This window comes from Nyctibius grandis, chromosome 18, assembly GCF_013368605.1.
Source record: "Nyctibius grandis isolate bNycGra1 chromosome 18, bNycGra1.pri, whole genome shotgun sequence".
In the NCBI taxonomy this organism is placed as follows: domain Eukaryota; kingdom Metazoa; phylum Chordata; class Aves; order Nyctibiiformes; family Nyctibiidae; genus Nyctibius; species Nyctibius grandis.
In genome coordinates, this window is record NC_090675.1 from 6899175 (window position 1) to 6925620 (window position 26446).

Below are 26446 nucleotides of genomic sequence, written 5' to 3' on the forward strand. Positions count from 1 at the left end.
GAGGGCGGGGCCGGGGGCGCGCGGGGCGCGGGGCGGTCACGTGGGCGGGGCAGGGGCGTCCTCGTCTACCCCGGGCTGTCACCGTGGGGCAGGACATGGATGTCCCCATCATCCTGGGCTGTCACCGTGGGCAGGGCAGAGGTGTCCCCATCATCCCCCGGGCTGTCACTGTGGGACAGGGCATGGACATCCCCATCATCCCTTGGTCTGCCACCAAGGGGCAGGGCATGGATGTCCCATTTATCCCCCAGGCTGTCACCATCGGGCAGTGCACAGATGTATCCCTCGTCCCCTGGGCTGTCACCAAGGGCAGCGCACAGACATCCCCCTTGGTCCTCAAGCTGTCACCATGGGTTGGGGCATGGACACATCCCTGTATACTCAGGCCATCACCATGGGACAGGGCATGAACCTCCTTGTGGGTTCCTAGGCTGTCACCATGGGACAGGACATGGATGTTCCCCTCATCCCCCAGGCTGTCACCATGGGACAGTGCACAGACCCCCCCCCGGGTCCCTGGGTTGTCACTGTGGGACAGGGACGGCCATCCCAGTCATCCCCTCGTCTGTCACTGTGGGACAGAACACGGATGTCCCCCTCATCCCTGAGGCTGTCACTGTGGGACAGGCCATGGGCATCCCCCTGGGTCCCCAGGCTGTCCCCTCACCCACCCACCATGTCCCAGGGCTGTGACCATGTAGTGGGGCAAACAACATCCCTGTACCAAGGACGCAGCACGTCCCCAGACAGATCCACGGGCACCGGACAAGGGGGCAATGCCACCCGTCACCACCGCCATGGGGAGAGGGACCGGGACACGGGACGGAGCCAGAGTCCTTTAAAAACTTGTCCTTTATTAGTCTGTTGGAAGCGAGTCCCTCTGTGCAGGGTGTCCCACCCAGGTATAGCAAAGTGAGTAACATGAAGGGCCCGAGCCCCTCCCGCCTGGTCCCCCCCCGGGTAGCGCGGGGACTGGGGGGGACACCCCAGGGCGACGGGGACATCCCCCCACACAGCACCTCGCCACTGGGACCCCCTTCCCTCCCTCCCTCCCTCCAATGTGGGGTGCCCCTCATCCTTCCCCCCCCCACCACGGGGTCAGCTCTGAGGCTGTGGGGAGGGGGTGACACCCCAAGCCCCCCCCCTCCCAAATCCCGCAGGGAGCGATAGCACCAAGGGGGACGGCTGCTCCCCACAGTTTATTCCGCGCTCCCTGACGGGCCGGAGGGGTTGGTGGGGGGGGACGGGTGCTACCGGAGGCGCGGGGTCCCTCCTGGGAACGTGGGGATGGCCCCGGCATGGGGCAGGGGGGGGTGGTCTGGGGTTTTGGGGAGGGGGGGGGACACACATGTCTCAGCTTTGCTTGGGATTTACATTCTGGACCATGCAGTAGCACCAAAGTTCATGAGGTCATGATGGCGGACGGTTACTTCCGCTTCCTCCCGCAGTATTTCCCCTGTGGGCAGCCCACGCCGCCTGGGAGGAGGGGGATGCACAGGGTGAGCCCCCCCCTGCACCCCCAGACCCCTGGGGGGTGGCTGGGAGAAGGGCAGGGGGTGCAGGAGCCAGCCCCGGTGGGGTGGGGGGTCACCCTGCCGCAGCGCTCACCTCTAAAGCCCAGGGCACCAAGGGCTCCTCCGAAGGTCTTGGGGGGCTTCCCTATGGGGGGAGGAAAGTGGGGTAAGCGGGACCCCCACCCTGCTTGGCTGCTGGGTGCACCCCCCCACACACACCCCAAAAATGCCCCCCCCGGGGGTTGGACACTCACCAGCAAATCCCAGCGGGCCGGCGACCCCACCTGAAAGCAGAGCGAAGCCCTCAGCACCCACCGGGCACCCACATTGCTCTGCCCCCCACCCCGTCTGAGCCCCCCGCCCCGGCTCAGGGTCCCTCCCCAGGCGGTGACCATGTCCCCGTGCTCCGTGGGCTGTGCGTGTCCCCAGGAGCCAGCCGGGCACCGAGATGCACCCCGGGTGCGTGCCAAGGCGCCGAGCTGGGGACGGTACCTGGAAATATCGGTGACACGCCAAAGCCAGGAACTCCAACCCCTGGGGAGAGAGCAACAGCCGGTGACAGCCCGTGACAGCGGGGCCACCCCAACCCCGCCTGGCTGGGGACACCCTGGCTGGGACACCATGGCTGGGACACCCTGGGTCACTGAGGGACAGGAGCGGCTGCAAGAGCCCCTGTCTCCCCTGAGGCACCCTCCTGGCTTTGGGGTGCTCTGCCTGGCAGTGCCGTGCCTAATGGGGGATGGCAGCAGGGTGGGGACAGCAAGCGGGGACGAGCGTGGCGCGGTAGGGGACACACTGCCACCCCAGCCCTAAACCGTGGCACCCACCTGGCTGCAGCCCCCCAACACCAAAACCTGCGGGTTGGGAGAGCCCCGGTGAGGGTGGGGAGTGTGGGGACAGGGATGGGGACAGCGATGGGGGTCACCCCTCCAGCCCCCCGGCCAGAGCAGCCCAGCAATGGGGGTCACCCCTCCAGTCCCCCGGCCAGAGCAGCCCCTGCTCCTCACCTGGCTTGGGAGGTTTCCCAACAGCTCCTGGATATAAGAGCCCTGTGTCAGAGAGGGGGGTCAGGGCAGCCCCCACCCCCGGGGCTGCAGCCAGACCCTGCTGTGAGCCCAGAGGGTCCCCAGGAGGGAACCTACACCTCTGCGTGTTGGGGACATGGTACAGTGCTGTCCCCTGTCCCCACGGCATGGGCAATGCTGGTGCTATGGCCCTGGGTACCTGCTCGGCGATGGCGTTCCTTCCCGGCTCACACCCCGGGAGCAGGGCGGGTGGCAGCGCAGGATGGGGACAGGGCACAGTGACAGTGGGGGGTGGGACCGGGAGGGGACAAAAGCGACCCTGCATCCCCTGCATCCCCTTTCCTTTCCAGCACTCCACCAGCATCACTCACCAGCACCAAGCCCTCCGACTCCAAGGCCACCGACTCCAAGGCCACCAACTCCAAGGCCACCTATGACGGGGACCCCAGGTGAGCGCCAGCGGGGACGGGCAGCGGGGCAGCGTCTGACCAGCTCCTCGCCCAGCCCCACGCATGCCCATCCTTCCTTGGGCAGCCCCACTGCCCCCAAGCCCTGGGGGACCGTCCCCCTGCCTGCACATCCCCGCTGCCTGGGCTCAGCTCCTGCCAGCACCTACCTGGGATGGCGCCGACCCCTGGGACGCCAACCCCGGGAACACCTGCCAGAGAGAGACCATTAACGCCTGTCACCCCTCAGCCCGGCACCCACAGCTCGGGGCACCCCAAGCCAGTGCTCGACCCGGTGGGGTGGCCCTGACACCCACCCTGGGTGTCCCCAGCACCCAGAGCAAGAAGACCCGGAGGGGGCTCACCCCCCTGCGTGACACATTGCTGCAGGCAATGCAGAGCAGGAGATAAATGTCCCCAGAGAGTCCAGGGGAGGGGACACGGGTGGCACTTTGCACCCATGGGTGACAGCACGCCACCTCCCACACCTGGGCCACCCTCCGTAAGGGCATCAGGTGGCACGCGGGGGACATGAAGTGAGGCCAGCACCCTGACGGCCATACAAGGAGGGTGACCGGTGACGGTCCGAGGTGGACCTGGGGCAGGGTGACAGATACGTACCGAATTTGGGCGGTTTAGCACCGGGCTGCACCCCTATCTGGGGGATGCCTGCGAAGCCAATGAGGACACCGCGGTTAGGGTGGTCACCCCTGCACCCCTCCCACGTGCCACCAACCCTCATCCCCCCCGCATCCCCCCCCCCCCCACCCCTCCATGCAGCTCGGTGGCTTTTAACATCCCCAGCCACCGCTGTCCCCAAGTGAGTCCCCGACTGGGGTGTGACAAAGCACGTACCTGCCCCTGGGAGGATGCCGGGGCCGGGTACCCCCACACCCGGCACCAACCCGGGCACGACGCCGACACCGGGCGTCACTCCTGGCACACCAGCAACGCCGGGCACCACACCTGGCACCCCTCCGACCCCGGCACCTGTGGAGAGAGGGGGGTGAGGCAGCGTGGGGGTGATCCCCATGCTCCTGTGGGATGATGTGCCCAGCGTGGGGTGCCCGCTCCCGAAGCCCCCCAGCTCCCCCTGGACCAGGGGCTCATGGGGAGACCCCAGATGCCCACCAGGCTGCCTGCTGTGGGCTGAGCCACGGGCGATGGCCTTCTCTGGCCCACTCACCAAATTTGGCTGCCTTCGCTGCTGCTTTTGCTGCTGCGGCCGGAGCTCCGACCCCTGAGTGGAGACAGCAAGAGTGGGGTCAGTGTCCCTGGTGGGGTTCTCTCCAGCAGTGCTGGGCAGACCCCATCCCTCCCGCCTTATCTGCACTCCCCAAAGGATGGCCATGAGTTGCTGGAGACCACCAAGGTCCTCCTCATGCCCGTCCTGCCCCAGACCTGTCCCCATACCAGCCAGGGTGCCACCACAACCCGCCCTCCTCTTCCTCACCTGGGACAGCTCCAATGCCAGGGACCAGGCCACCCACTCCAGGAGCAAGGGCACCTACACCAGGAGCAAGGGCACCCACGCCAGGAGCAAGGGCACCTACACCGGGAGCCAGGCCACCTGCGTGTACAAGGAGAGAGGGAAGGATTGGGGCTGCAGCTCAGGAAGAGGGGTGGTGGAATGAGCTGGCTGAAAAGGCATGGCAGGCTGGGGTGGGAGGGTGGGTGGATGGATGGATGGATGGATGGGTGGGTGGATGGATGAATGGTGGGGTAGATGGATGCTGGGGTGGATGGGTCGCTGGCTGGGTGGATGTGGAGTGGATAGGTGGGTGGATGGATGGACGGTGAGATGGATGGATATGTGGATGGATATGGAGTGGTTGGATGGATGGTGGGGTGGATGGATGGATGGATGGATGTGGAGTGGACGAATGGATGGTGAGATGGATGAATGGATGGAGATGCAGATGGATGGACAGATGAGTGGACAGATGGATACTGAGGTGCCTGGCTGGCTGGCGGTGTGGATGGGTGGGTAGAAGGGAGGGTGGATGGGCTAATGTATGAGAAGGTGTATGGATGGTGAACCTAGGACCCTCCATGCAGCCCAGCTCTCTGGAGAGCACCCCCTAACACAGCCAGGACCTCATCCCACATACAGCCCTGCAGAAAGCTCATCCCTCGCCCCCACCCACCGGGACCCTGTGCGGTGCTGGGCTGCAGCCCCAGCGAGGGGAGCAGCCTGGGGTGGGGAGGAGGCAGGAGACAGGACATGTGGGATAACCCCGGAGAGATCCCAGCTTACCGAACTTGGCTGCTTTGGCAGCTGCTTTGGCAGCAGCGGCGGCCGTTGGAACTCCGACTCCTGGGGGAGAGGGGCAGTGTGAGGGGCAGCGATGGGCCGTGGTGGCCACGCCAGCACCCCTCAGCCGGCACCGACGGGGACATCCCCATCATCCCTTAGACACCATCTCACCTGGTACCACACCAGGCACCACACCAGGCACCACACCGGGCACCACACCGGGCACCACACCAGGCACCACACCAGGCACCACACCAGGCACCACACCGGGTACGCCGACACCGGGTACACCGACTCCAGGAACGCCGACACCGGGCACACCAACACCGGGCACGCGCCCTGCTCCTGCAGAGAGATTCGGGGATGTGACCCAGCAGACAAGCTCCATAAGCAGGGGTCCCGCTGCCCGCCCCACCATCCTCATCACCAGGGGTGCCCCTCACCCTGCCCCTCCTCCCTCCCTGGGGAAGGATGACGGGGACTCACCGAATGCCGCGGCTTTCGCTGCAGCCTTGGCCGCGGCCGCCGCGGCGTCTGGGACACCCACTGCGGGGACAGAAGGGAGAGAGTCAAGGGACTGGCAAGGCTGGCACCACCCCTTCGGCTCTGCCAGCCCATCCGCTCACCTCCAACGCCGGGCACCACGCCGGGAACCCCAGCCACACCAGGCACACCAGGCACACCAGGGACACCAGGCACACCAGGCACACCAGGGACACCAGGGACGCCGGGGACACCTGGGACACCAGGGACGCCAGGGACACCTGGGACACCAGGCACACCAGGAACACCAGGAACACCAGGAACACCAGCTCCTACAGGCAGTGAGAGGGGAGAGGTTAGATCTCGTTGCAGCAACGGTTGAAAGGTGGGACCTCGTCATAGGTCTGCTCTTGTCGTCATGCTGTGTTGAGGAGAGCACCCCACCGTCTCGTCCCAGGAGAGGTGCACAGCGGTGCAAGGGAGGGCCGGGTCCCAGGTCTCCCAAGAGGCCCCAGCAAGGCTGGTGAGTCTGCTGTTGTAAAAGAGAGGCTGGGAAGTCACCAGCATGGGGGACCATGATGATCCTCATCATCATGGGGGGCTTTGGATGCTCCTCATCATGAGGACATCAAGCCTTGCAACCAAACAGGCCACGGAGGAGGAGTGGCTGGTGGTCCCCAGTAGCTGCCTGGAGGGGCTGGGTGCCATGGGCACTGGCCAGCTGGGAAGTTGCCCAGGGCAGTGACAGCCTTGACCTGCCTGCACTCGTTAGCATCTGGTCACTTTGGAAGGGCTGAGTGCCAGAGGGGTTGTCCTAATGGCCAAGTCTCTCCCTAAAGCCCATCCTTCCCTGGGCACGTGGTGGGGCTTTTTTCTACGTAATGAAGAAGAGAAATGGAAGAAACGGCCAGCAACGGTTCAGCCCTCAAAGGAAAGGTGCCATCAAGCACGGCTGCTCCCAGGGCACTCCCAGGGCTCTGCAGTGACGATGCAGGAGAAGGTCCTGGGCTCTGGCCATGTAACCCCCAGCACTGCCTTTTGGAGCAGCACATGGATCCTCCAGCCCCGCGTGGAGCCTCGGGGCCACTTCTGCCTCCCCTCTGCGCCCCGGCTCCCAGCTTCCCCGCGGCTCGGCCATGTCCCCCGTCCCCTCTGGGCTCCTCCTCGCTGGAGCTCCCTTGGGGGTCATTATGCCTGCTGGGCACCTGGGTCTTGCTAGACCATGTGGGATGTACTTGCTGGATCCCACCAGGTTTTTGGAAGGTGGTGACCCTGGGCCGGGGTCCCTCTGCCAGGGATCTCTGCCCACCCCAGGCAGCGAGGCTGAGCCCGCGGGCACCAGACCCTGCGTCAGGTCTGCTGCTGGAAAAACAGATTTGGTACAAAACCCAGGAATTCAGACAAGGTCCAAAGACGTGAGTTCGGTCTCATCCATCACCTCCATGAAGCAGAAGGTGAGGGAGAAGGTCCTGCCCTGGGGATGAAGCCAAGCCCGGACGCAGCAGCTGGGAGCTGGGCTGAGCGCATCCCATTCCCAGATGCTTCCCTGTAATGAGCCCTCAGGAGTGACACCCAGGGGACACCCGCCTGTCTGGGGGCACCTGGAGTGGCAGGGGTGGAGAGGGTCACCACGGGTCCCGGGGAGCTGCTGGGGAGCTCCTTGCACCGCGCAGCACGTACCGAATTTAGCTGCCTTTGCTGCTGCTGCTGCTGCTGCTGCTGCTGGTGCCCCGACTCCTGGGGACAAGGGAGAGAGGGACCCTCAGCCACCAGCCCCTGCGCCCTCCGCAGAGCCAGGCGGTGGGGACAGGGCTCCTGGGAACAGTCACCTGCCACCCCGGGAACGGCTCCGACACCGGGCACCAAGCCTGGCACAGCACCAACGCCGGGCACGACGCCTGGGACGCCAGCAACGCCGGGCAGTACCCCTGGGGCTGGAGAGAAGCAGAGCAGTCAGACCCCCACCAAAACACCCCGTGCTGCTGGTGGGGACACAGTCTCCCCCGCTGTCATGGGAGGCTCTAGGGCACCCGGCTTCGAGGTGGCCTCTCCTCACCTCCCAAACCAGCTGCTCAAGTGACGTGGGATGTGCCCAGGATTGGGATTCCCAGCTCCCTACACCCAACCCAGGGATGTGGAGCCCACCCAGCCACCCAGGATCTTGGGGACACCCGAGGTCCCCCAGGCCATGACTGTAAATCCCAGCCGCTCCTGGGGCTGACGCGGTTCCTCTGGGTGCTCCAACGAGGGGTTGTTTGCTACTCGCTTTTCTCCCGCAGAGCAGCCAACAAGGGGAGCAGTGAACACAAGATCGGCATCACCAAGCGCATCCCCCCGCTAACGAACGACGGCTCATTACAGACCCCATCTCCCCAGACACCCCGCCGGAGCCTGGCACAGCAAAACCACGTCTCTTCTGGAGAAACCCTGTGTAACGGGGATGTCCTGCCCCGTGTCGGGCTGCTCCATCGCGAGATGCCCAGCCAGCCCTCCAGCCACCCCAAAAAAAGCTACTTGTTGCAAGCCAGGCTTTGCTACACCCAAGCCTCTCCCAAAGGGCTGCTGGAAGCTGCTCCCAGGGGTTTAAAGCCCCTCTGCAGCTCTGGGAGGGGGTTTTGCATCTTGCTGCCTTCCACTCGCCGAAGCAGAGCGGCTTCACCTCGCCCTGAGCGCCGGCAAGCTGCCGCTGGAACTGGCACAGGGGTCTGAGAGAGCCCCCCCAGGAGATGGGGCAGGGGGTGGTGGGGCAGGAGGTGAAGCCATGCAGACCCTGGCATCAACGCACAGCTCTTCCGTGCCCCGAGAGCGAGCCCGGTCAGCGGGCAGCTGCCGGGTCTGTCCGAGACAGCGGGGAACTCACCGAAAGCTCCTGCCTTCGCCGCTGCCTTCGCTGCCGCCGCTGCTGCCGCTGCTGACGGCACCCCGACTGCCGGGACAGGGGGAGAGAGTCAGTGGTGGGGGATGGGCAGGGGACCCCCCCCCGAGCCCCAGGGCTGAGCCCCTCCATCGCCTCACCTCCCACTCCTGGGACCACGCCAACGCCGGGTACCACTCCACCAACTCCCGGGATGGCTCCAGCCCCGGGCAGGACACCGGCTCCTGCCACAGGGCAGAAGGGGACGGTCAGCTCGGTGATGCAGGGACACAACCAGCATCCCCCCCCCACTCTGGGAGGGAAGGAGGGAGGGAGGGAGCAGCTGCCCCAGGGAGGTGGGTGATGGATGTGCCCGCGGCGGGCGACTCACCATATTTCGCTGCTGCTTTCGCGGCTGCCGCCTGCGCTCCCACTCCTGGGGAAGGACATGGGTGGCTGCTGAGGTCCCATGACCATTCCCACCTCAGGTCGCCCACCCCGCAAGGACCCTGGGGACCAGCCCCTCCTGACAGCATCCTTTGGGAGGTGATGCAGCCCTCCAGGCTGTCCTTGGGGTGACACTGCCACCCTCGGGCCACCAGACAGCCAGGCAGTGCCCAACACCCCATCCGAGCACCAGAAAAGTGACTGGGGTGCCCGGACCCCTGCCATGCCCGTGCCAGTCCCCCAAGCTCGGGCTGCCTGGGAAGGGAGCGTACCTGTCCCGGTGGGGTACCCTGCCTTCCCTCCTATCCCGATGCCGGCTCCTATCCCACCGGGGCCAAAGCCTGCAATCACAAACAGAAAGGCAAAGCCAGGTCAGGCACCGGCCCTGGGGAGCGGGGGACGAGGCAGATGGAGCAGCTCCCTCAGCCTAAAGGATCTCCCCAGCCTGGCGTGGAGGGATGCCAGAGCCAGCTCCCCCTGCCAGGTTGGGATGCCAGGTCAAACATCCCTGCCCGGAGCTGGCCGCAGCTCAGGACGTGTCCTAGCAGAGAGCCAGCCACCAAACGACCACTGCCGGTGCCACGGCATGTCTGCGGACTGACGGCTCCCGGCCCCGTGGCACAGGATGCCAGGAGAGGCAGGTGGTTGCTCCCAGACGGGTCCACGGGCATTACGGCAGCACAAGGCACTGGGTCCCCTGAGGGACCACCTCGCCCTGGGAGCGGGATGCCCCTCACACCGCCCCGGGGCTCGGGGGCCGCAGCAGCAGCCAGCAGAGCCGTGAGGAGCTACGACCGCGGAGCGAGGGCTACCAGCACTCACCGTAGGGCAGCTTACCAGTGCTGTAGGGCAATCCATAGCCACCTGGAGAGGAGAGAAGGTGGCGGGTTAGCACCTGGCTGCCCATGGCCGTGCCCCCTCTGCCCCGCGGTGTAGCCCCTCTCTGCCAGCCGGCTCTGCGGCACCAGCCCTCAGGGCTCCTTCCATCGGGACAGTAAATCCTCCGGGATACGATCCCTCGTGATGGAGCCCAGCCAGGAGATGCTCATCTCCATCACCTCGGAAGCAGTGGCTCCAAGAGGAGCCACCCGCTCTCAGCCCTGCAGCACACCAAGTTGGTTTTGCAGGAGCCTCCCGTGACCCCGCTTTGCCAAGGGGTCCCCTGTGAGCCCCGCGGCAAGAGCTGTACCCAGCTAGCTGTGCCACGGCCAGCTCCAAATGAAAGGTGTTAATTGGAATCAGGGCTTGGAAGCCTCTGCTGGAACACGACCTCGTTAGGAGGTCAGCGCGAAGGGACGGGAGGGATTACGAGCAGGAACATCGCTGCTGGGGAAATGTCTCCTTGCAGAAGAGCAGGATCCCACCGCTCAGGACAGCGTGGGGATGCCCGTGACTCGGGGGGACCCAGGAGCATCGAGCTCCCATCCCTGCTGGCAGTGGCCTGAGGCGGGGTGATGGGCTGCCACATCCCCCACAGGGACACCTCATAGGGCCGAGGGTGTCTCACACCCTGAGCCCTCCCGCCGGAGGGGGTTGTGGGCAGGGTGGGGACGCGGCTGCCCGCAGCCAGGATGGGATTGCTCATGGCAAAGCATGGGACACCGTCCCCTCCCGCCAGCCAGCATGTGGGGACCAGATTTCCCTCCACCCTGCCAGGCTGTCTCATCATGTCCCACGCCACTGCGGGGTTGCTGGAAAGCAGAGGCTTTCCAGTCTGCGGTGGCCATGAGCCAAGGGTGTCCCCCACCTCGGGGACACCCCTTGCCCATCCTGGGGCACCTCATCAGCACCTCGCTCACCCTAAAGCTGCAGAAGGGTCCGGCACTGGGTGTCACACATGGAGGTGTCTCCAAGGGTCAAGAGTCCAAGCCTTTGGGTCTCCAAGGGTTTTGCCAGGTCCAAGCCCAGCTCCCCACCACCCCCAGCCAGCCGCGAGAGCAGCCCCCGCCCCAGGGCTGTTCGCACCCACCCTGCGCTGGCGCGGGGATGCCACCAGCACTGCCGGGGGGGCTCAGGGCCGATGGGCACACGGGCTGGCACGGAAAGGGCTTTGCACAGAGTGATGCCACCCCAGCGTGGCCGGGCACTGGGGAGCAGTCCCCATCCCTACGGCATCGAGTGGGACCCCGATTTCAGCCACAGCTTCAGGATGAGCCCCCAGCGAGCAGGGTGGCCCCAGGGCCACCTCCTGAGCAGGGACAGCACAGAGCAGGAGCTGGCTGGGGCATTTGGAGCAAATCATCCCAAAAAAGGAGACTTTCCAATGAAAATGTTATTTTCCCTGCTGTCCCCTTGTCCCCTCTTGACCCAAACCTGCTGCAGCTGGGACACAGCACAGGGGACACAGGGACGTGTGGGAGCCCCCAGGGGTCTGTCTGCAGCATCAAACCAAGAGCCTCGACAGCCAGCCCAGCGTGTTCCCACGCTGCCAGCCCTAAGCCCTCAGAGGTGACAAACTAGCATCCTCCTGCCCCCGGGGTGCCAGGCAGCACCCAGCAGCTGAAGCCACAGCTGGGGACACCACCATTGTCCTGCTGGTCCCTGCGAGAGGCGTGATGCACCGACGGGACTCCCTGGCCAAGGGGATGCGTGTGCCCCCCTGATTTATCTAACAAAGACTCCCCAAAAAGTGGGTCAGCCCGCAGCGGTGTCCCGTCCGGTGTGGGGCACCAGTGGGGCTGCCGTGGGACGGAGCCACGCGCCGGTGGTTTCCTCTCTGCCCCAGGCACCCCATGTGGGGCCAGGGCTGCGGCCGGGAGGCCAGACGGTATCCGATGGCCCTAACGAGCATAACTCTGCCTCGGCGGGAGGAAACCAGCGCAGGCCAAATATTTCTGCCATCGTTTGCGGCGACGGGCCCCAGCGGGGGGAAGTCGGCAGAGCTGCCGGGGCTGGCGCCTGTGCCGGGGTGGGAGCTGCTCCCCGGGGGTGGATTCCCCCCGCCAAGGCTTTCCTGCCTGCAGTGACTTGTTTCGGCCCCTGGATCTACTCACTCCCCAGCACCCCAGGGATGCTGGTCCCTGCCCAGGTGTGGCTGCCCTCCTCCTTGGGGATGCTCCTGGGACTATTCCGCTGGCAGCGTGGCCCTCGGAGGGCACAGCACCTGGTACTGGCTGCCTGCCACTGCCCGTCCTGCCGCTGTCCCTGCATGGGCACGGCTGGCTGGGGACAGGTAGACCTGAGAGCCAGCACAGGACTGGGAGATGGAGGCCCCTGGAGCAGCCCAGCCTGGGAAAGGGGTGCTGAGCACCCCCAGGCTTTCCTGGGCTGGGGCTGAGCCTCATCTGGGCAGGCAGCAGGGAGGGAGACCTGCCTGGAGCTCCATCCCCACCGCCTGCCTGCTGTTGGTGACCTTGGCTAGAGCTCCTTGAGCCGGGACGTTTGGTCCAAGGGAATGCCCAGAGATGCCCGGCACAATGCCAGGAGCCACCGAAAGCATACGGTCCCTGCAAGGGCTTTTCTCATGCCAGGAGGAGCCAGCAGGCACAACCTGGGCTGGCCTGGCCCAAAGCATGTCCCCAGAACATGCTCTTTCCTACCTTACAACAGCCGGAGAGAGGCACAGCATCGTCCTCGTGGGCTGGGGGCAAGACTAGCAGCAGCAGCCAGGCAGCTGCCCACGGGGCTGCGATAGGCAGGGCTGCTGCTGGACTCACCTGCTCAGCACCCCTTGCTCTGTCCTGCTGTCCCAGGGCCAGCACCGGCACTGCCAGGTCCAGGGGACCCGAAAGCACCGTGGCTCGGCCCTGGGGAACGGCGGGTCCTTCTCCTGGCACTGCTGGGGGTCCTTCACCCCCCGTTGGCTGTGGCAGCTTACCTGGGAGCTTAGGAGCTTTGATGGGATACCCCAGAGGGACACCAGGCTGCGGACCTCCAAAACCTCCCAGTCCTGCAAAGCCAACAGCAGACTCTCACCTGGAGCCTGCACCCAGGCTGCCACCAGTCCTTGCGAGAGGGGAGCGCCCCGGGGCACCCCGAGAGAGGAAAGCGGGCGACTTGGGAAGCCCTGAGGCATCTTCTGGCGTGGGGAGACCATGGCTGTGATGAACAGGCTTGGGAAGGAAGAGAAGGACGGGCGAGAGAGACAGGACACTCACCGGGGACTCCTGCGAAGGCTCCTGCTCCTAGGCAGAAACACAAAGGCACCCGCGTGAGCCTCGGGGCTGGTCCTCAGGGTCCAAACTAGCCTCCATGGGCTCAGCCGGAGGTCGGCTTTGCTCCCCCACGTGCCCCGTGGGGCTGCGACCCCAAAGGATGGGCTGGAGGCAGCCCCAGCAGGATGGGGATGAGGGCAGAGATGGAACTGGGACCCACCCTCCACCCCGGTGTCCCCAGGGGATCGAGGGGACCTACCTGGACCTTTCGGCTTGACTCCAGCACCAGTGGGCACTCCGGGCAGCACCCCCACGCCGGGGAAGCGGACACCTGCGGCAGAGGGGCCGGGTGAGCATGGTGGGACATTGCGGCGTTGCTGGGTACCCCTGCGCCCAGCTCCCAAATCCTTGTGACCCATCTCTGACTCAGCACTAACCCTTGTACCCTGGGACAGGGTACCCTCATCCCTCAGGGGCTTGCTGGGAACCCCCTGGGCCAGTCCCCCCACACCCATGGGCAGAGCTGCTGGGGAAGGGTTTGCCCCAGCCCTGGGGCTGCCTGTGCTTTAGCAGGGGGGGGTCCGGGCTCCCCAGGCAGGGGCTCGGGGTGCCTGCAGGGTACATGGCACCCATGAGTGGGTCCCACTTGTGGCAGCAAAGCGCCAGCCCACGGCATGGTATAGCCAAGCCCAGGCATTGCCCCCTGCCCCGGGGATGGGCAGTGGCTTTGTGCAAGCTGGGGCTCTTTGGGGTGCAGGAGGGGGGGTCCTGCCCACTGACCCCCAACCCTCTGAGGCGCCAGGCAGTGCTTTGGCCTTGCAGTCATTGGGGTTGGGTTTTTGGTGTCGGGTTGGTTTTTTTTTTTTCCCCTTTTACAAATGTCTTTCATTATAACTCACACGTTTTCAGACATGGAAAAGACATTCCTTACCAGCAACACACTTCTCCTTCTGACAATGTCGAAACATCTTGTTTTCACAAGTTTTCCTCCCCCAAATTACTTTCCAGTGAGGAATTCCTCTCCCTCCCCACCACCTCCTCCCCCTCCTTCCCACGCCGCCGCTGGCTGGCCCAGCCGGCCCTGGCGCGCTCCGTGCCAGCTCCTCTCCCGGTGCCGATGCCGCCTGCTCCCGCCGAGCTTGGCACGAGACCCCCGGAGACGCCGGGTCCTTTGGCACGGTGGAAATGTCACTATGGCCCCAGTAAAAGGGTTTGGAAACTGCAGGCAGCAGGGATGGGGCAGGCAGGGAGTCAGGCAGGAGGGTGCTCTGCCTGCGTGGGCAGCGGAGCTGTTATAACGCCCAGGGTGCAGCTGGCACAAGGCTATCGGACTCCAACCACGGTGCTGGCACCAGGCTGGGACCCCCTGGGAGGTCAGGGTGGTGCCGGTGGGGTGGGGACCCCCAGCTCACCTGCTCCGGGGAGCACGCCGCCCGGGAAGGCTCCAGGGATCCCAGCGCCTGCCAGGCAAGAGAGAGGCAAGGGATGAGCGCCCGGCCGGAGCCGCTCCCCGCCCCGGCCCCCGGCTTCGAGGCCGTGCACCTACCTGGTACTTTGGGGGGTTTCACTGCCGCGCCAACCCCGGGCTGCACCGCGCCAACCCCGGGCTGCACCGCGCCCGGTGCCGCCACACCTGCAGGCAGCAGAGACCCCCTGAGCCCCCGGCACCGGCTCCTGCCCGCCCTGGCAGGCATGGGGGTGAGTCTGCCCCAGGCTCGGCTACGCTGAGGATGAGGGGTATGTCCTACCTGTGGAGACCCTGAGGCTACCAGCACCACCAACGCCAGCACTCCAGGCATTGGGAAGAGGAGCGTACCAGAGTGAGATGCCACAGCTGGGATACTGGTGGCCAGAGCGGTGCCAAAGGAAGTGACAAGCTCAGGATGGCTCTTGGGGGGCAAAGAGGACACCCTGAGGCAGTACCAGGGTTGGGTCCCCCAGACCTGGGCACAGGGACCAGGCAGCATGGTGGTCTCCTCTCCTTGGGGCTCAAGTTTGGCCAATGTCCCTTTCTGGGCACACCAAGACGTGCCAGGGTCCCTCCGAAGTGGCGAGGGTTGGCACCTCCCGCTTGCAGCCCTCCATCTCCACAGGGAAAGCTCTCCTAACCCAGGCTCCCACGGGACACCGGGGGGTCCCTGGGGGCTGCTCAAGCCCCAGCATCACGTCGGACACCCCCAGCACCCACCAGCTTTCGCAGCAGCCTTGAGCGCAGCAGCAGCAGCAGCACCTGGGAAGACGCCTCCGGGGTAGACGCCTCCGGGGAAGAGACCCGCAGCACCTGCGGGGAGGAGGAAAACCAGCGTGAACATCCCCAAAAAGCACCTGGCAGGAAGGCGTCCTGCCCTCCCCGCCGGCCGCAGCGGGTGCAGGGGGAGGTGAGCCGTGGGGGGCTGCGCGGTGGCACCGGGGGCTGGCGTTAGGCTGGGCGAGGCGGTGGTTAGCGGGCGCTGCCCTGTCCTGCGTCTGCTGCTCCCTGCATCCCCCCCATATACCTGCTCCCATCCCCATCCCACCCGTCATCAGCTGTGCCAACGCCACCTGGGGCACCCTGCGGTGTCACCGGCTGCTGCACACGCCGGGGTCCCCTATGGCACTGTCCCTCTGCTGCAGACCTAATGGGGACACCAGGTCCCTCCTCGCCTGTCACTGCTTGGGGTCACCCAGCCACGGTTGATGCCATGGAGTTGGGGGACCACAGGACTGCCAGTCCCTCAGGTCTGGGAAGGGCACCCAGCCCAGATGGGACCCGCCAGGCAGGCTACGGAGAGCACCCGATGGGGACAAAGACCCCCAAGGTGGGTCTCTGGGGCCATCGCCCTGGGGACAGCCCAGAGTAGGGGTGGCCGGTGGTCTGTGCTCACCTGGCTGCAGGCCAAGTGGGCCGAGTCCCCCGAGTCCTCCGACCCCTGGAAAGAGAAGTGGGGTGAGGCAGTGGGGGGATGGCTGGGGCCAGAGGAGCAGGAGCATCCCAGGGAACAGGCACAGGGACGGGTGACAAACGTGCGTCGAGGTCCTCCATGCCGTCCCTTTCTGCCTCGCCTGCCCCCCACCCCGTCGGGCCACGAGGGGACGGAGCCGAAATGTTTATGGCTGAGGAATGAGTCCCTCCGGCTCCGGCCAACGCTGCCTTCCAACATCTGGGGCTAATCAGCCCTCGCTCCCTCCAGGCGCAAATTCCTCTGCCTTTGGCTCAGGGCGCGGACACCGCTCTGCTCCGGCTGGGGCTGCGCGCCCGCCCCACGTTTGGTTTTAATTACGCCAAAATAAAGGGCCTTGTTTTTCTTTCCACGAGTTGAAATCTGAGTAACCGGAGGGTTGCCGGCCCCCGCCTCGGGCTGGCGCTCCCGCCGCGCAGACGGGCCGGCTCGGGGGGCCTGGGGGTGCGGCGTGCCCCAGGGCACAGCAGGTACCCCTGGGATGGGCAGGGAGGGGACACACGGGTCTCCACCTCACAGAGCATCTCTCCCTGGGCCTTGATGGGCACCGGGCATCTCTGCTGGCACCACATTTGCCCCATGCACATTCAGTCCCTGCTGTCCCAGTACCTCCCAGTGGTGCCCAGCACCTCCCCACCATGCCCCAGGCTCGGTGCCCTCAGGCTGTGCATCCTCCTACCACCATCTCCTCTCTCTCCCAGTGATGTCCCCTCATTTCTAGGCCAGACAAACCCCAGCGTGGGCTGCAGGAGCCCCAGCGAAAGCTGCTCGGCTACAAACGCAGCAGGCGCAGATGCTGCCAGCTTCCCTCAGGCACCGGCTCCCGGCAGGGCTGAGCGAGCCGTACCCAGCTTGGCACCTTCCCGAGCAGCTTGGGCGCAGGTTTGCAGGCAGCAAGAAGCCCGAAAGGGTGGTTTGAGGGGACTGGAGGGGAGAGGGCAGTGCGCCGAAGCAGGGGGGATGATGGAGTGTGGCAGGGCAGGGGGGAGTGATGGCTGCTGCGTGCCTTGGCTGTAGGGGTTGCCAGGGTGCGGGGGTCCCCTGGGCCATGTGGGAGAAACAGGAGGGCAACAGGGGTGAGGAGATCTCCCTGGCACAGCCAGAGATGGCGAGAGAGCCAAGGAAAGGCTTCGTACCTGGTTTGAGAGGTTTCCCTGCAGCCCCGAGTCCTACGGGAGAGCGAGAGGAGAGGGGTCAGCGCCATCCTTCCTCTGAGCATCCCCCAAGGAGGGGACACGGTGCGGGATGGGGCCAGCCGCGTGCCAGACCCCCTGCCCGCCACAAGGCAGCTCTGTCGGGGGGGGCTGTCCCCTCCCCGTTCCCGCACACCCTGCGCACAGGGGTCCCAGCACTCACCTGCTCCCAAACCTGCAACTCCAGCACCTGTGAGCAATGGCAGAGTGTTAGCACCCATCCCTGTGAGCACCCACCCATACCAGGGTCCCGGGGGTCCATGGGGAGACAGAAAGGGTCACAAGGGGGTAAGCGGATGGGGCATCCCCCCCAGGATGTCCCCAAGCTTTTGGCTGAAACGCTGGGGACAGGATGTGACCTCTGAGCACCTCCCGTGGCCAGGGCTGGGCAGGGTACAGGTGCCAGCCCTGGGCTAGTGACCCCCAGTGTAAGCCTGGCACTGCCACCTACTCCTGTCCCCACGCTGGGGCAGCCACCCAGGGCTGAGGGGTGTCCCCATGTCCCCTGATCCCAGCTGGCAGGTCCCCAGCCCTCCATGCTGGCTCAGAGGTACCTGGGGACCCCCCCCAGGCACTGCTCCATCTCTGCAAGCAGGGTGATGCCCCCCCAGTGCTTCCTGGACCCCCTTACCTGGGAAAAAGCCTCCTACTGGGACTCCCCCTCCCGGGATAGCACCAGGGACCCCTGCAAGAGAAGAGACCCTCGTTAACCTCCCCCCAGGGATCCGAGTGTACCCGATGGGTCGGGGTTGGGGACACTTCCTGGGACGGGGAGCTGCTCCCTGCGGAGGGTTGGGATGCAGAGCCCCGGGGCGAGGGCTGAAGGGCAGGTCCCTGCCTCTCCTTGCACACCTCAGTTTCCCCGGTGAGACAGTGGTGACGGGGCTTGGAGGTGCCCCAGCTGGGAGCTGGGGAGGGCACCGTGGTGGAGGTGTCAGCAGAACTCGGTCCTGCCCAGGAGGGAGGGACACAGGGCTGGCACGGAGTGGGGCTGGCTGGTGTCCAGCTCTGATTCACAAACCTGCCCCGTACCACAGCCAGCACCATCTCCATCACCTCCAGCTTCACGTGGCTCTGGGTGGGGGACTGGTCCGGGCATAGTCATGCATGGGGGGTGAAGCTGTCCCAGTTCATCCCCGCAGCCCACGCTGGTCCCAACCAATGCTGTGCTTGGCTGTGGCTGCCCTGTGCCCACACTGCCTGCCCTGCCTTGCCCTGCCAGCGGGAAGAGCCCCCAGGTTTGGGGTGTCAGACTGAGGAGACAGTGCTGAGACCCACCGAAATCACCTGCATCCCTCTGCCCATCTCTGCGAAGCTGAGATAAGCGCCCAGGTCCCACCACTTCCCAGGACGTCCGCAGCCACGCTCAGAGGTCGTGCTCAGACACCACGGCAAGGTTTTTTGGCTGGTTTGGACCCTGGCAAAGGTCTGTCTCCTGCGGACCACGAGGCAGCCACGCCCTGGGAGGTCCCCCCTGCTCCATCAGGGCCATGGATGCGCTGGAGTCTTGCAGGGGGGTTGGTGGCACGAGGAGGTTGCAATGCAGAGGGATGCTCTGCTTTGGGCTGGAGCGTGGTTTTGGCACTGAGGGGGTTGCTGGGGGGTTTGCAGGATGGCTGGCAGGAGGATTTGGGGTTGCTGGAGGCAAGCGCAGGGCTGTCATGGCCAGCACCCCTGCGGCAAGGTGCACCCAGCTCTCCTGCCTGCTCTGGGCAGAGGGATGGAGTTCAGGGTGGATGGGTACTGGGGACCCTGCAGTGGCACGGCTGGGACCTGAGGACCTGCTGTCCTGCTCTGAGGCTGCAGTGGTCCCCCCAGCACCCCGGCCAGGGTGGGGGGGTACCCCCAGGAGCTGGGTGCATGGAGTGGCACAGTCCTGCTGTGCCACCGCAGGCTGCGCAGTGCCCAGGGGCTGGGCAGGTGCCAGGGAGGTGGCAGGGCTGGCACGCCATGGCGGGGGGCACGTTGTGCTGTGCATCTCTGCTCCATCTCAGATGTGGTGCAAACTCTGGGAGTCCCCCCTCGCTGTGCCCCAACAGCTGTCTGCTGCAAGGTGGCAGGGACAAGGGTGTCCCCTGGGCCCTGCTCACATGTGTCCCCACCACCCAGGGCACTGGGATGGACCCCCAGCCCAGCCACACAGAGAGACTTGGCACCGGGATGCACCCACACGTGTGTCAAGGCACCCACACGTGTGCAAGAGGGGTGTGAGGCTGCGTGTGAGACGTGGGGACACACGCACCGGCAGGACACACACCCTCAAACCCATCAGGATGCAGATGCAGGTGGGGGGACCCGTGCCAGGACCCGTCACACAGCCCCCACATGCCCCAGCGATGCCAAGGAGCGGGGCTCAGCCCTGTGTCCCCCCAAAACCACCGCCCAGAGCCCTGCCAGGGCTGGGGGCTGAATCCGGCCCTGGGGCAGCTGGTGTCCCTTGGAGCGGAGGGGACACGGACCCGGCCATCCCTCGGGCCGGCCGGCTCACCCCTCTGGCACGGCACAGCCCGGCCCGGCTCCCGGCCAGGGGTTTACGGAGCGGCTCCTCTTCCCGGCACATTCCCCCGCCCAATCCAACCCCCCCCCAGCCTGGAAAAACAAATCCCAACTTCTTGCCTGTTTCCAAACAAACCCCGAGCGCCCGCGCATCGCCTGTCCCCCCCCCCGGCCCTGCTGCGAGGGGACATCCCCCGCTGCTGGGGTGACAGCCGGCACGATGGCCACAGCCCAGCCGGGCACCCCCATGCCTGGGGCCAGCGACTGTCCCCCACCAAGCAGGAGGGTCCCCTGGTGCCCCCCCAGCCTCAGCCCCCCACAGACACACAAGGTCCTGGGTGTTGGGGTGATGCCAGGCACCCCGGGCTGAGCTCCTGTACCCCTCTGTCCCCTGTGCCAACGCTGCCTGGCAGAGACCCCCAGGGAAGGTGGGACAAGGCAGGGTGGCTCACAGCCTTCCTGGGGTGCTTGGGGACCCTAGAAATGTCCAGGTGACACCTGCCCGCAGCCACAGCTGCCATACTCAGCCCTTCATCACTGTCACCCTCCTGGGCTCTGCAGACCCTGGCAGGGGGGTCCCACTGCAGTGCCACTGTCGCTGCCCCCTCCCCGGGCATACCCCAGACCCCATCCCAGGGCAGAGGCGCCGGGCTCATCCCAGCGCCCCGTGGCAGCTCTGCACCTTTGGGGGCATCACAGGGGATGTGCCAGTTCATCAGCCACCTCCATGCCCAGATCAGGAGGCGGAGGGGGTCAGCGAGTCCTGGCAGGGGCATGGGTGGCCAGGGGACAGCAGGGTGGCCGGCGAGGGGATGCCATGTGGTTTGGGGAGCAGAGGCTTTTGCTCAGGAGCATCACAGGAGGCTGCTCCCCCAGTGCTGCCTCCCCTGACCATTGCACGGCAGCTCTGGGCTTCTCTGGAAGCTCTTTCACCTTGGCACCAGCAGAGCCAGGCTGGTTCCAGTGGGGAGGCAGTGCCCACAGCCCCGCTCGGGGTCTGCTCTCCAGTGTGGGCACTGCCAGGGGACACGGAGGGCTCTGACCCGCTTGGCTCTCCAGCTGAGGACCAGCCTCAAGCAGCCAAGTTTGCCCCAGTATCACCAGTCCCACCCACCAGCACCATCACCATTGCCACTCTGGTGTTGACAGCAGCCCACGTGCTCGGCATCAGCTATGCCATGGGCTCCCCAGGGCTGCACTGGGCTACGGTGATTGCTCTCCAGCTGGTCACTGTCCTTCTCCAGCACCATCCCTCCCCAGCCCCATCCTTCCCGAGCCTCGGGGGCAGGAGCCCATAGCCCAGCTCGGGCTCTGCTCCCCAGCACGCCATGTCCCACTTGGGCCTCTCCGTCCCACATTCCCTCAGCACATCAGGGAAGGGGAAACTGAGTCACCAGCCTCCCAGGACTGAAGGAGCCCTGCGCTACCTCTGGCCCTGGTCCAAGCCCACCGGGACGCCAGGAAGGGGGTGTCTCCTGTCTCCCAGATTGTCCTCTGGGCTGGGGCTGGCTGTAAGCCTGCAGAGCACAGGGCTGGCCCCCAGCACCGCAGCACGCACCCCGGGGATGTCTTCTCAAGCCAGAGGCAGGGTAATTTGTATTGCAGATCAGGATCAGTTCCTTCACTGAAAGGGTTGTCAGGCACTGGCACAGGCTGCCCAGGGCAGTGGTGGAGTCACCATCCCTGGGGGGATTTAAAAGCCGTGTAGATGTGGTGCTGAGGGACATGGGTTAGTGGTGGCCTTGGCAGAGCTGAGTTAACAGTTGGACTTGGTGATCTTAAAGGTCCTTTCCAACCAAAACGATTCTGTGATTCTATAATTGGCATCTGTACGTGCAGCCCCAGCTGTGGGAGGGTTTGACCCTCGGAGGTGGTCAGGTCTGGAGCCTTATCTAGAGAACCTGGCCTTTCCCTCCCGTAGCTCTGTACCACAGTCACTCTTGGCCATAGCTGCACTGTTTTATCACCTGCGCTAGTTCCGATCGACCGCGGTTTGTATCATCTGCACCACTTCTACCTGCATCTCTGCTTGGCTGAACCTCAGACCCACCAGTGGACCTCACCGCCCTCCCCGCACCCATGGGCGACGGCTCCCAGAGGAGGCTCAGCACGTAACCGCTGCGAATATTTCCCCTCTTCCCTCATGCCGCTGTTTTCTTTTTTCTTGAGAGATTCGGTTTTGGAAACACGCAGTCTCCAAGCAACCCTGACAGTGCGTTGCATCCCAACCCGAGCTCGCTGGTAGCAGCTCGGCGGGGGGAGCAGGGGGTGCTGCTGTTGAGAGCCTGGCTCCTCTCCAGCCCCCCAAGGCCTCAGCTTTCATCTCTGAGCGCCGGCGGACGAGCTGCACCCTGCGAGTTGTTTGCAGAGGCAGCAGCCCCAGGAGGCTGGTGCCTTGGGGAGGTGCCCGACTGGGAAGCGGAGATGCCATCCCAGCCCCACAGCTGGCACTAACTGGTCCTGGGGTACCCTGGGGACTCTGGGTATCCTCAGAGGCTCTCCACAGTGCCCAGGCTGGGATGCCAGCACAGCCGGTGCCAGCATCTCTGTACCCACCCGAGCTGCCCCCCGTGGTCACAGAGCCTGCAGGGCTGGGACACCCAGGGTCCCTTTTGTCCTCGCTTTGGGGGTGTCATTCCTAGGGGACCCCCTGTGCTCCGGCATGGGAAGCAGTGAGGGATGGATGGAAGCACTGGGGGATGGATGGAAGCACTGGGGGACAGATGCCCCTCTCCACACACTGGGACACGCTGCACTTGTCACCTTTTAGGGAACCATAGGGTGACTTCCCCACATAGAGGCCTGGATCTGGCCATGCACATCCCCACGGTGCCCAGCAGCGCTCTGCTCCCTCGGGGGCTGCTCAGCAGCAGGGGCTCATCCTGACCCGCTGCTGGGAGCTTCCCGAGTCCTGCCAGGTGCTGCAGGCTCGGGGCTCAGCCCCTTGGCAGGGGCACTGCTCTGATGGGGACAGTGTGTGCAGGGAGGGTCCCCCCTTTTCTCCCTCCACCCTGGCATCTCTCAAGGGTCCCTTTCCTGCCAGGCTGGTTTGGAGCTGCACCAGCAGTGGGTGCTGGAGGATGCTGCCCTGAGCCACTCTCCAGGTGGGTGCACCCCACAGCACCCTGGCATCCCCCCACCAGCTCAGTCCCCGAGGGCTGGCAGGGCTGGGAGCATGGCTGAGCCTGCCTGGTGCCACACAGCACACCAGGCTGCAGAGACACTCGTCACTCCTCCATGGGGAAGCATTCCCCGGTGTCCCCGTCAACACTGGGACCATCTCCAGGGCCAGGGCCACCTCCGCGGTGAGCTGCTTCCCAACCCAGCAAACACCCCCCGAGACTGAGCCAGGGACCAGAGTGGGGCCAACAGCCCCAAACTGCTCCCAGACTGTTGCAGGATGTCACCCTGGGGCCGAAGTCCTCCTGAGACTGTCCCAGCCAGGACAGTCCCCCACTCCCTGAGAGCTGGGGAGCAAAGCCACCGTGGTTCAGCAAGTCAGCACGGAGCATCACTGCTGGGGATGAAGAGTGGCCAGGACTGAGCTGCATCCCACCAGGGATGGCACCTTGTCCCTGAGCTACCCAGGATCAGGCCCTGGCAGCGGCTCAGCGTTACAGGCAGCTGCCTGGCTTGGCACCATGCCGGGGTCACACTGAGCCCACCATGCCGGGGCAGAGCAGGGAGCTGCGGGGCACTCGCAGAGGATGCTGCGGGGAGCAGCCCCGAGGACTCTGCCCTGGGCAAGGGGTGGCCGCACACAGCCCCAGCACTGCCCTCCCCTGCCCTGGGGATCCTGCCCTCTCCCCTCCTCTGGGGCCGAGAAGCCCCATGCGATGGCTCTGGCGCCGACCCCATCGCTGATGCTGCCTCTGCCCGTGGCACGACACGGGGCAACCACCGCCTGGCTCCCCGGAGGTGGCTGTCCCTTCCCTGACCCCACTGTCCCCACCTCACAGACGGTTGCCCAATCTGGCCATCGCAGCGGGCTATAAATCTGCGCACAGAGCTGCTCTGCCCGGCTCTGTGCGTGCTCATGGCCCGACCACGAGACACGAGCCGTCCCACGGGCAGGCACCTGCTGCGCTGGCCGCTCCGGCTGCGTCACGCGGCACCGTGGGGCCACGCCGCCGCGCTGGCTTTGCCTCCCCGCCCCGGCAGCGGGTCTGCTGCACGTGGGTGTGCCGGGGGTGTCACGCAGCCCCCGCCACCGCCCGGCCAGCGAGCCGTGCCCCATGCCATGCACTGGTGGATGGACCAGACACTGGTGACACAAGCGCAAGGAGGACAGCGCGGGGGCCACCCCAGTGACCCAGAGCCTGCGATTGGGGTGGGTCGAGCTGCTCTGCACTCGCAGCCACACACTGCGCAGCAGCTCGCACACATCGACTGCGGGACACACGCGTACCCCCGCTGTCCCTCCAGCTCACACCGCCATCGCACCGGGGGGGGGACAAGGGGTGCCAGCTCCCCCAGTCCTTCACAACGGCAATCCCCGTGGGAGCTGGGCAGCCGCCCCCCGCTGCCCTGTGCCCTGTCTGCGTGTCCCCGAGCCCTTCGTGCCCCCCAGCCTCTCTCCAGCACACAGCACCTCACAGCCTCCCCCCGACAAGTGTTTCACGCAGCGGTGCCCTGTGTCACCCCCCCTCGGTGACATCCCGCCCCACCCGGGCATGCCACAAGCCACCCGCTGGGTTGGGGGGCAAAGAGCCCTTCGGCGAGGTGGCACCCAGTGCGGGGGGGGGGGGGGGGGGGGGGGGGGGGGCTGCCCTCCCACCCTCGGCGATGTCCCCAAGACAAGGCAAGGGGGGGGTGGCTGTCCCTAGTGGGGCACACGCAGCCGGGGCAGGCATGGGCCAGCAGCCGAACCCCGGTGCCCGTGGAAGGTCCCTGCAGAGCCGAGGAAAAGCGGCGGCCGGGGCTAAGGGGAAGGAGGTTTTTCTTTCCTTACCTCCTTGCTGAGAAGCCGGGAGGATGGAGAAGAGGAGGAGGAGGACTCCGGGCAGGAGGGGTGCAGCTGCCTGCCTTGCCATCTCTCGAAGCAATGCCCCCGGGCTCCCGCGGGCAGTGTGTTTTATCCCGGAGCTGCTTAATTGTTGCTTCCAAGGATGCGAGGGGAAGGGGGGGGGGGGGGGGAAGGCGGGAGGGGAAAAGGAGAAGGAGAAGGGGGGAGAGAGGCGCAGGACACTACGTCAGGAGGAAAGGGCAAACACACACGAGCCTCTCCAGCCGATTGGGCTGGCTGCGTAGTTGTTGTGGGTTGTTTTTTTTTCCCTTCCCCCCCCCCCCCCCCTTTTTTATTTTCCTTAATTCCTCTCCCTCTATGCTCGCTCCAAGCCGGGTGAAATAAAAAAAGCTCTGCCCCAAGAGCTGCAAGGGGAGGGGGAGCTGGCAAAACAGCCTGCAAGGGGAGGGCTGCGCCCACCCCGATGGGGGGCACCTGGGGGGGCTTCGTGGCCAGGGTGGCACCTGGGGGGGCTTCGTGGCCAGGGGGGCACCGGGGGGGTCTCGCAGCCCCGGGGAGAAGGGACATGGGGGGGGGGGGGCAGGTGGGGACCGGCTGGGTAAAGGGATGGGGGGGTCCGGGGGTACAAGCGGGGTGTGAGGCGAGGAGCCGCCGCCAGCCGCGGGTGCCGGGAGGGGCCGGGCCCGGTGCGGGGCCCGGTGCGGGGCCCGGTGCCGCCGGCCGTGGCCGTTAGGTGGCGGCCGCGGGGTGTTGCGGGCGGCGGGGCCGGGAAACCCGCCCGTGCGCAGGGAAAGTCACTGCTGGGACCCCGCAACGGTGCCCCCTCCCCGGCCCCGGGGTGTCCTGGGGACACGCAGAGCCCAGCCCGGCCGTGGCTACTGATGGCCACCGCGTCCCGCAGGCAGCCACCTCCAGAGCGCGGTGCCGGGGGGGATTCTTGCGGCTGAGCGGGACTGCTCCCCGCTTCCCAGTCCCAGTTCAACAGGGGGGATGAAGAGCAAGGAAAGCAAAGTACCCCTCTCCCTGCAGCCCACAGCGCTGGCCACGCTCGAGTGCTGCACGCCATCGCTGCAGGTCCAACGTGGGGGTTCCCCTCTTTGCCAGCAGCTCATCCCAGCTTATCCCAGCATCCGACTCCCCGCGAGCCCCAGTCTGCTGCCCGGGGAGCGAGAGCACGTGCAAGGAAATGCCCTGTGTGCACCCCCTTCCCATGGGGCTCCCCGTGAGCAGTGTCCGTCTCCCCCTCCCATTCCCCACTCTCCTTCCACTGCTGCGGAAATTGGCAGCAAATTATCAGCAAATCCACCCAGTTCCTCTCCGCCTGCGAGAGGTGCGAAGTCCCAAACCTGGACGCCCACTTAAAGAAGTGTGAGCTAAATCCACGCTCAGGACGGTCCCTCCGGAGCCCGGCTGTCTGGCTTATCTCAGCTCCCACTTTATTTTATGGAAAACGCTGATGGTTACGGCCGCAGGAAATCCGGGAGGTGGAAATTACGGAGCGTTTTGCCCTCCACACCCAGCGCTGGGACACGACAAGGAGATGGGGGGGACCATGCAGGAGCTGCTGGCCCATCGGTGGGCTTTGCAGGGATGCTGGTTTTCGGTTCACCCGCATCCTCACGAAAGGCTGGGATCTGGGAGCTGGGGAGCACGGAGCACCCCGCAACACAGAGAGCGGGGTGAGCATCGGCAGGGACAGAGCAGCCGGGCTGGCTCATCCGTCAGCCCGGCT

General features: G+C 65.8%; 1 protein-coding gene across 10 annotated transcripts; it reads right to left on the bottom strand.

The window, feature by feature from the left end:
* Positions 1 to 1059: 1059 nt before the first annotated feature.
* Positions 1060 to 24857, bottom strand: ELN (elastin). 10 transcript variants are annotated; one of them, XM_068415765.1, is made up of 33 exons: positions 24700 to 24857; positions 17884 to 17937; positions 17416 to 17442; positions 17196 to 17228; positions 15985 to 16029; positions 15309 to 15401; positions 14667 to 14753; positions 14533 to 14580; positions 13380 to 13451; positions 13124 to 13150; positions 12844 to 12915; positions 9864 to 9890; positions 9299 to 9367; positions 8971 to 9015; positions 8741 to 8824; positions 8586 to 8651; positions 7555 to 7659; positions 7406 to 7462; positions 5869 to 6057; positions 5729 to 5788; positions 5414 to 5587; positions 5243 to 5302; positions 4439 to 4555; positions 4172 to 4225; positions 3841 to 3975; positions 3607 to 3654; positions 3156 to 3197; positions 2911 to 2970; positions 2522 to 2563; positions 2007 to 2048; positions 1769 to 1798; positions 1609 to 1659; positions 1060 to 1476 (listed from the first exon to the last, which is right to left on the bottom strand). In XM_068415765.1, exons 1-33 carry the CDS (start codon positions 24779 to 24781, stop codon positions 1427 to 1429), a joined length of 2247 nt encoding a protein of 748 aa, XP_068271866.1. In that variant the 5' UTR covers positions 24782 to 24857; the 3' UTR covers positions 1060 to 1426. The 10 variants fall into 10 exon arrangements, with proteins under 10 accessions (XP_068271866.1, XP_068271867.1, XP_068271865.1 ...); XM_068415766.1 differs by having other exon boundaries at positions 2522 to 2548; positions 9849 to 9890; XM_068415764.1 differs by having other exon boundaries at positions 9849 to 9890.
* Positions 24858 to 26446: the final 1589 nt, after the last annotated feature.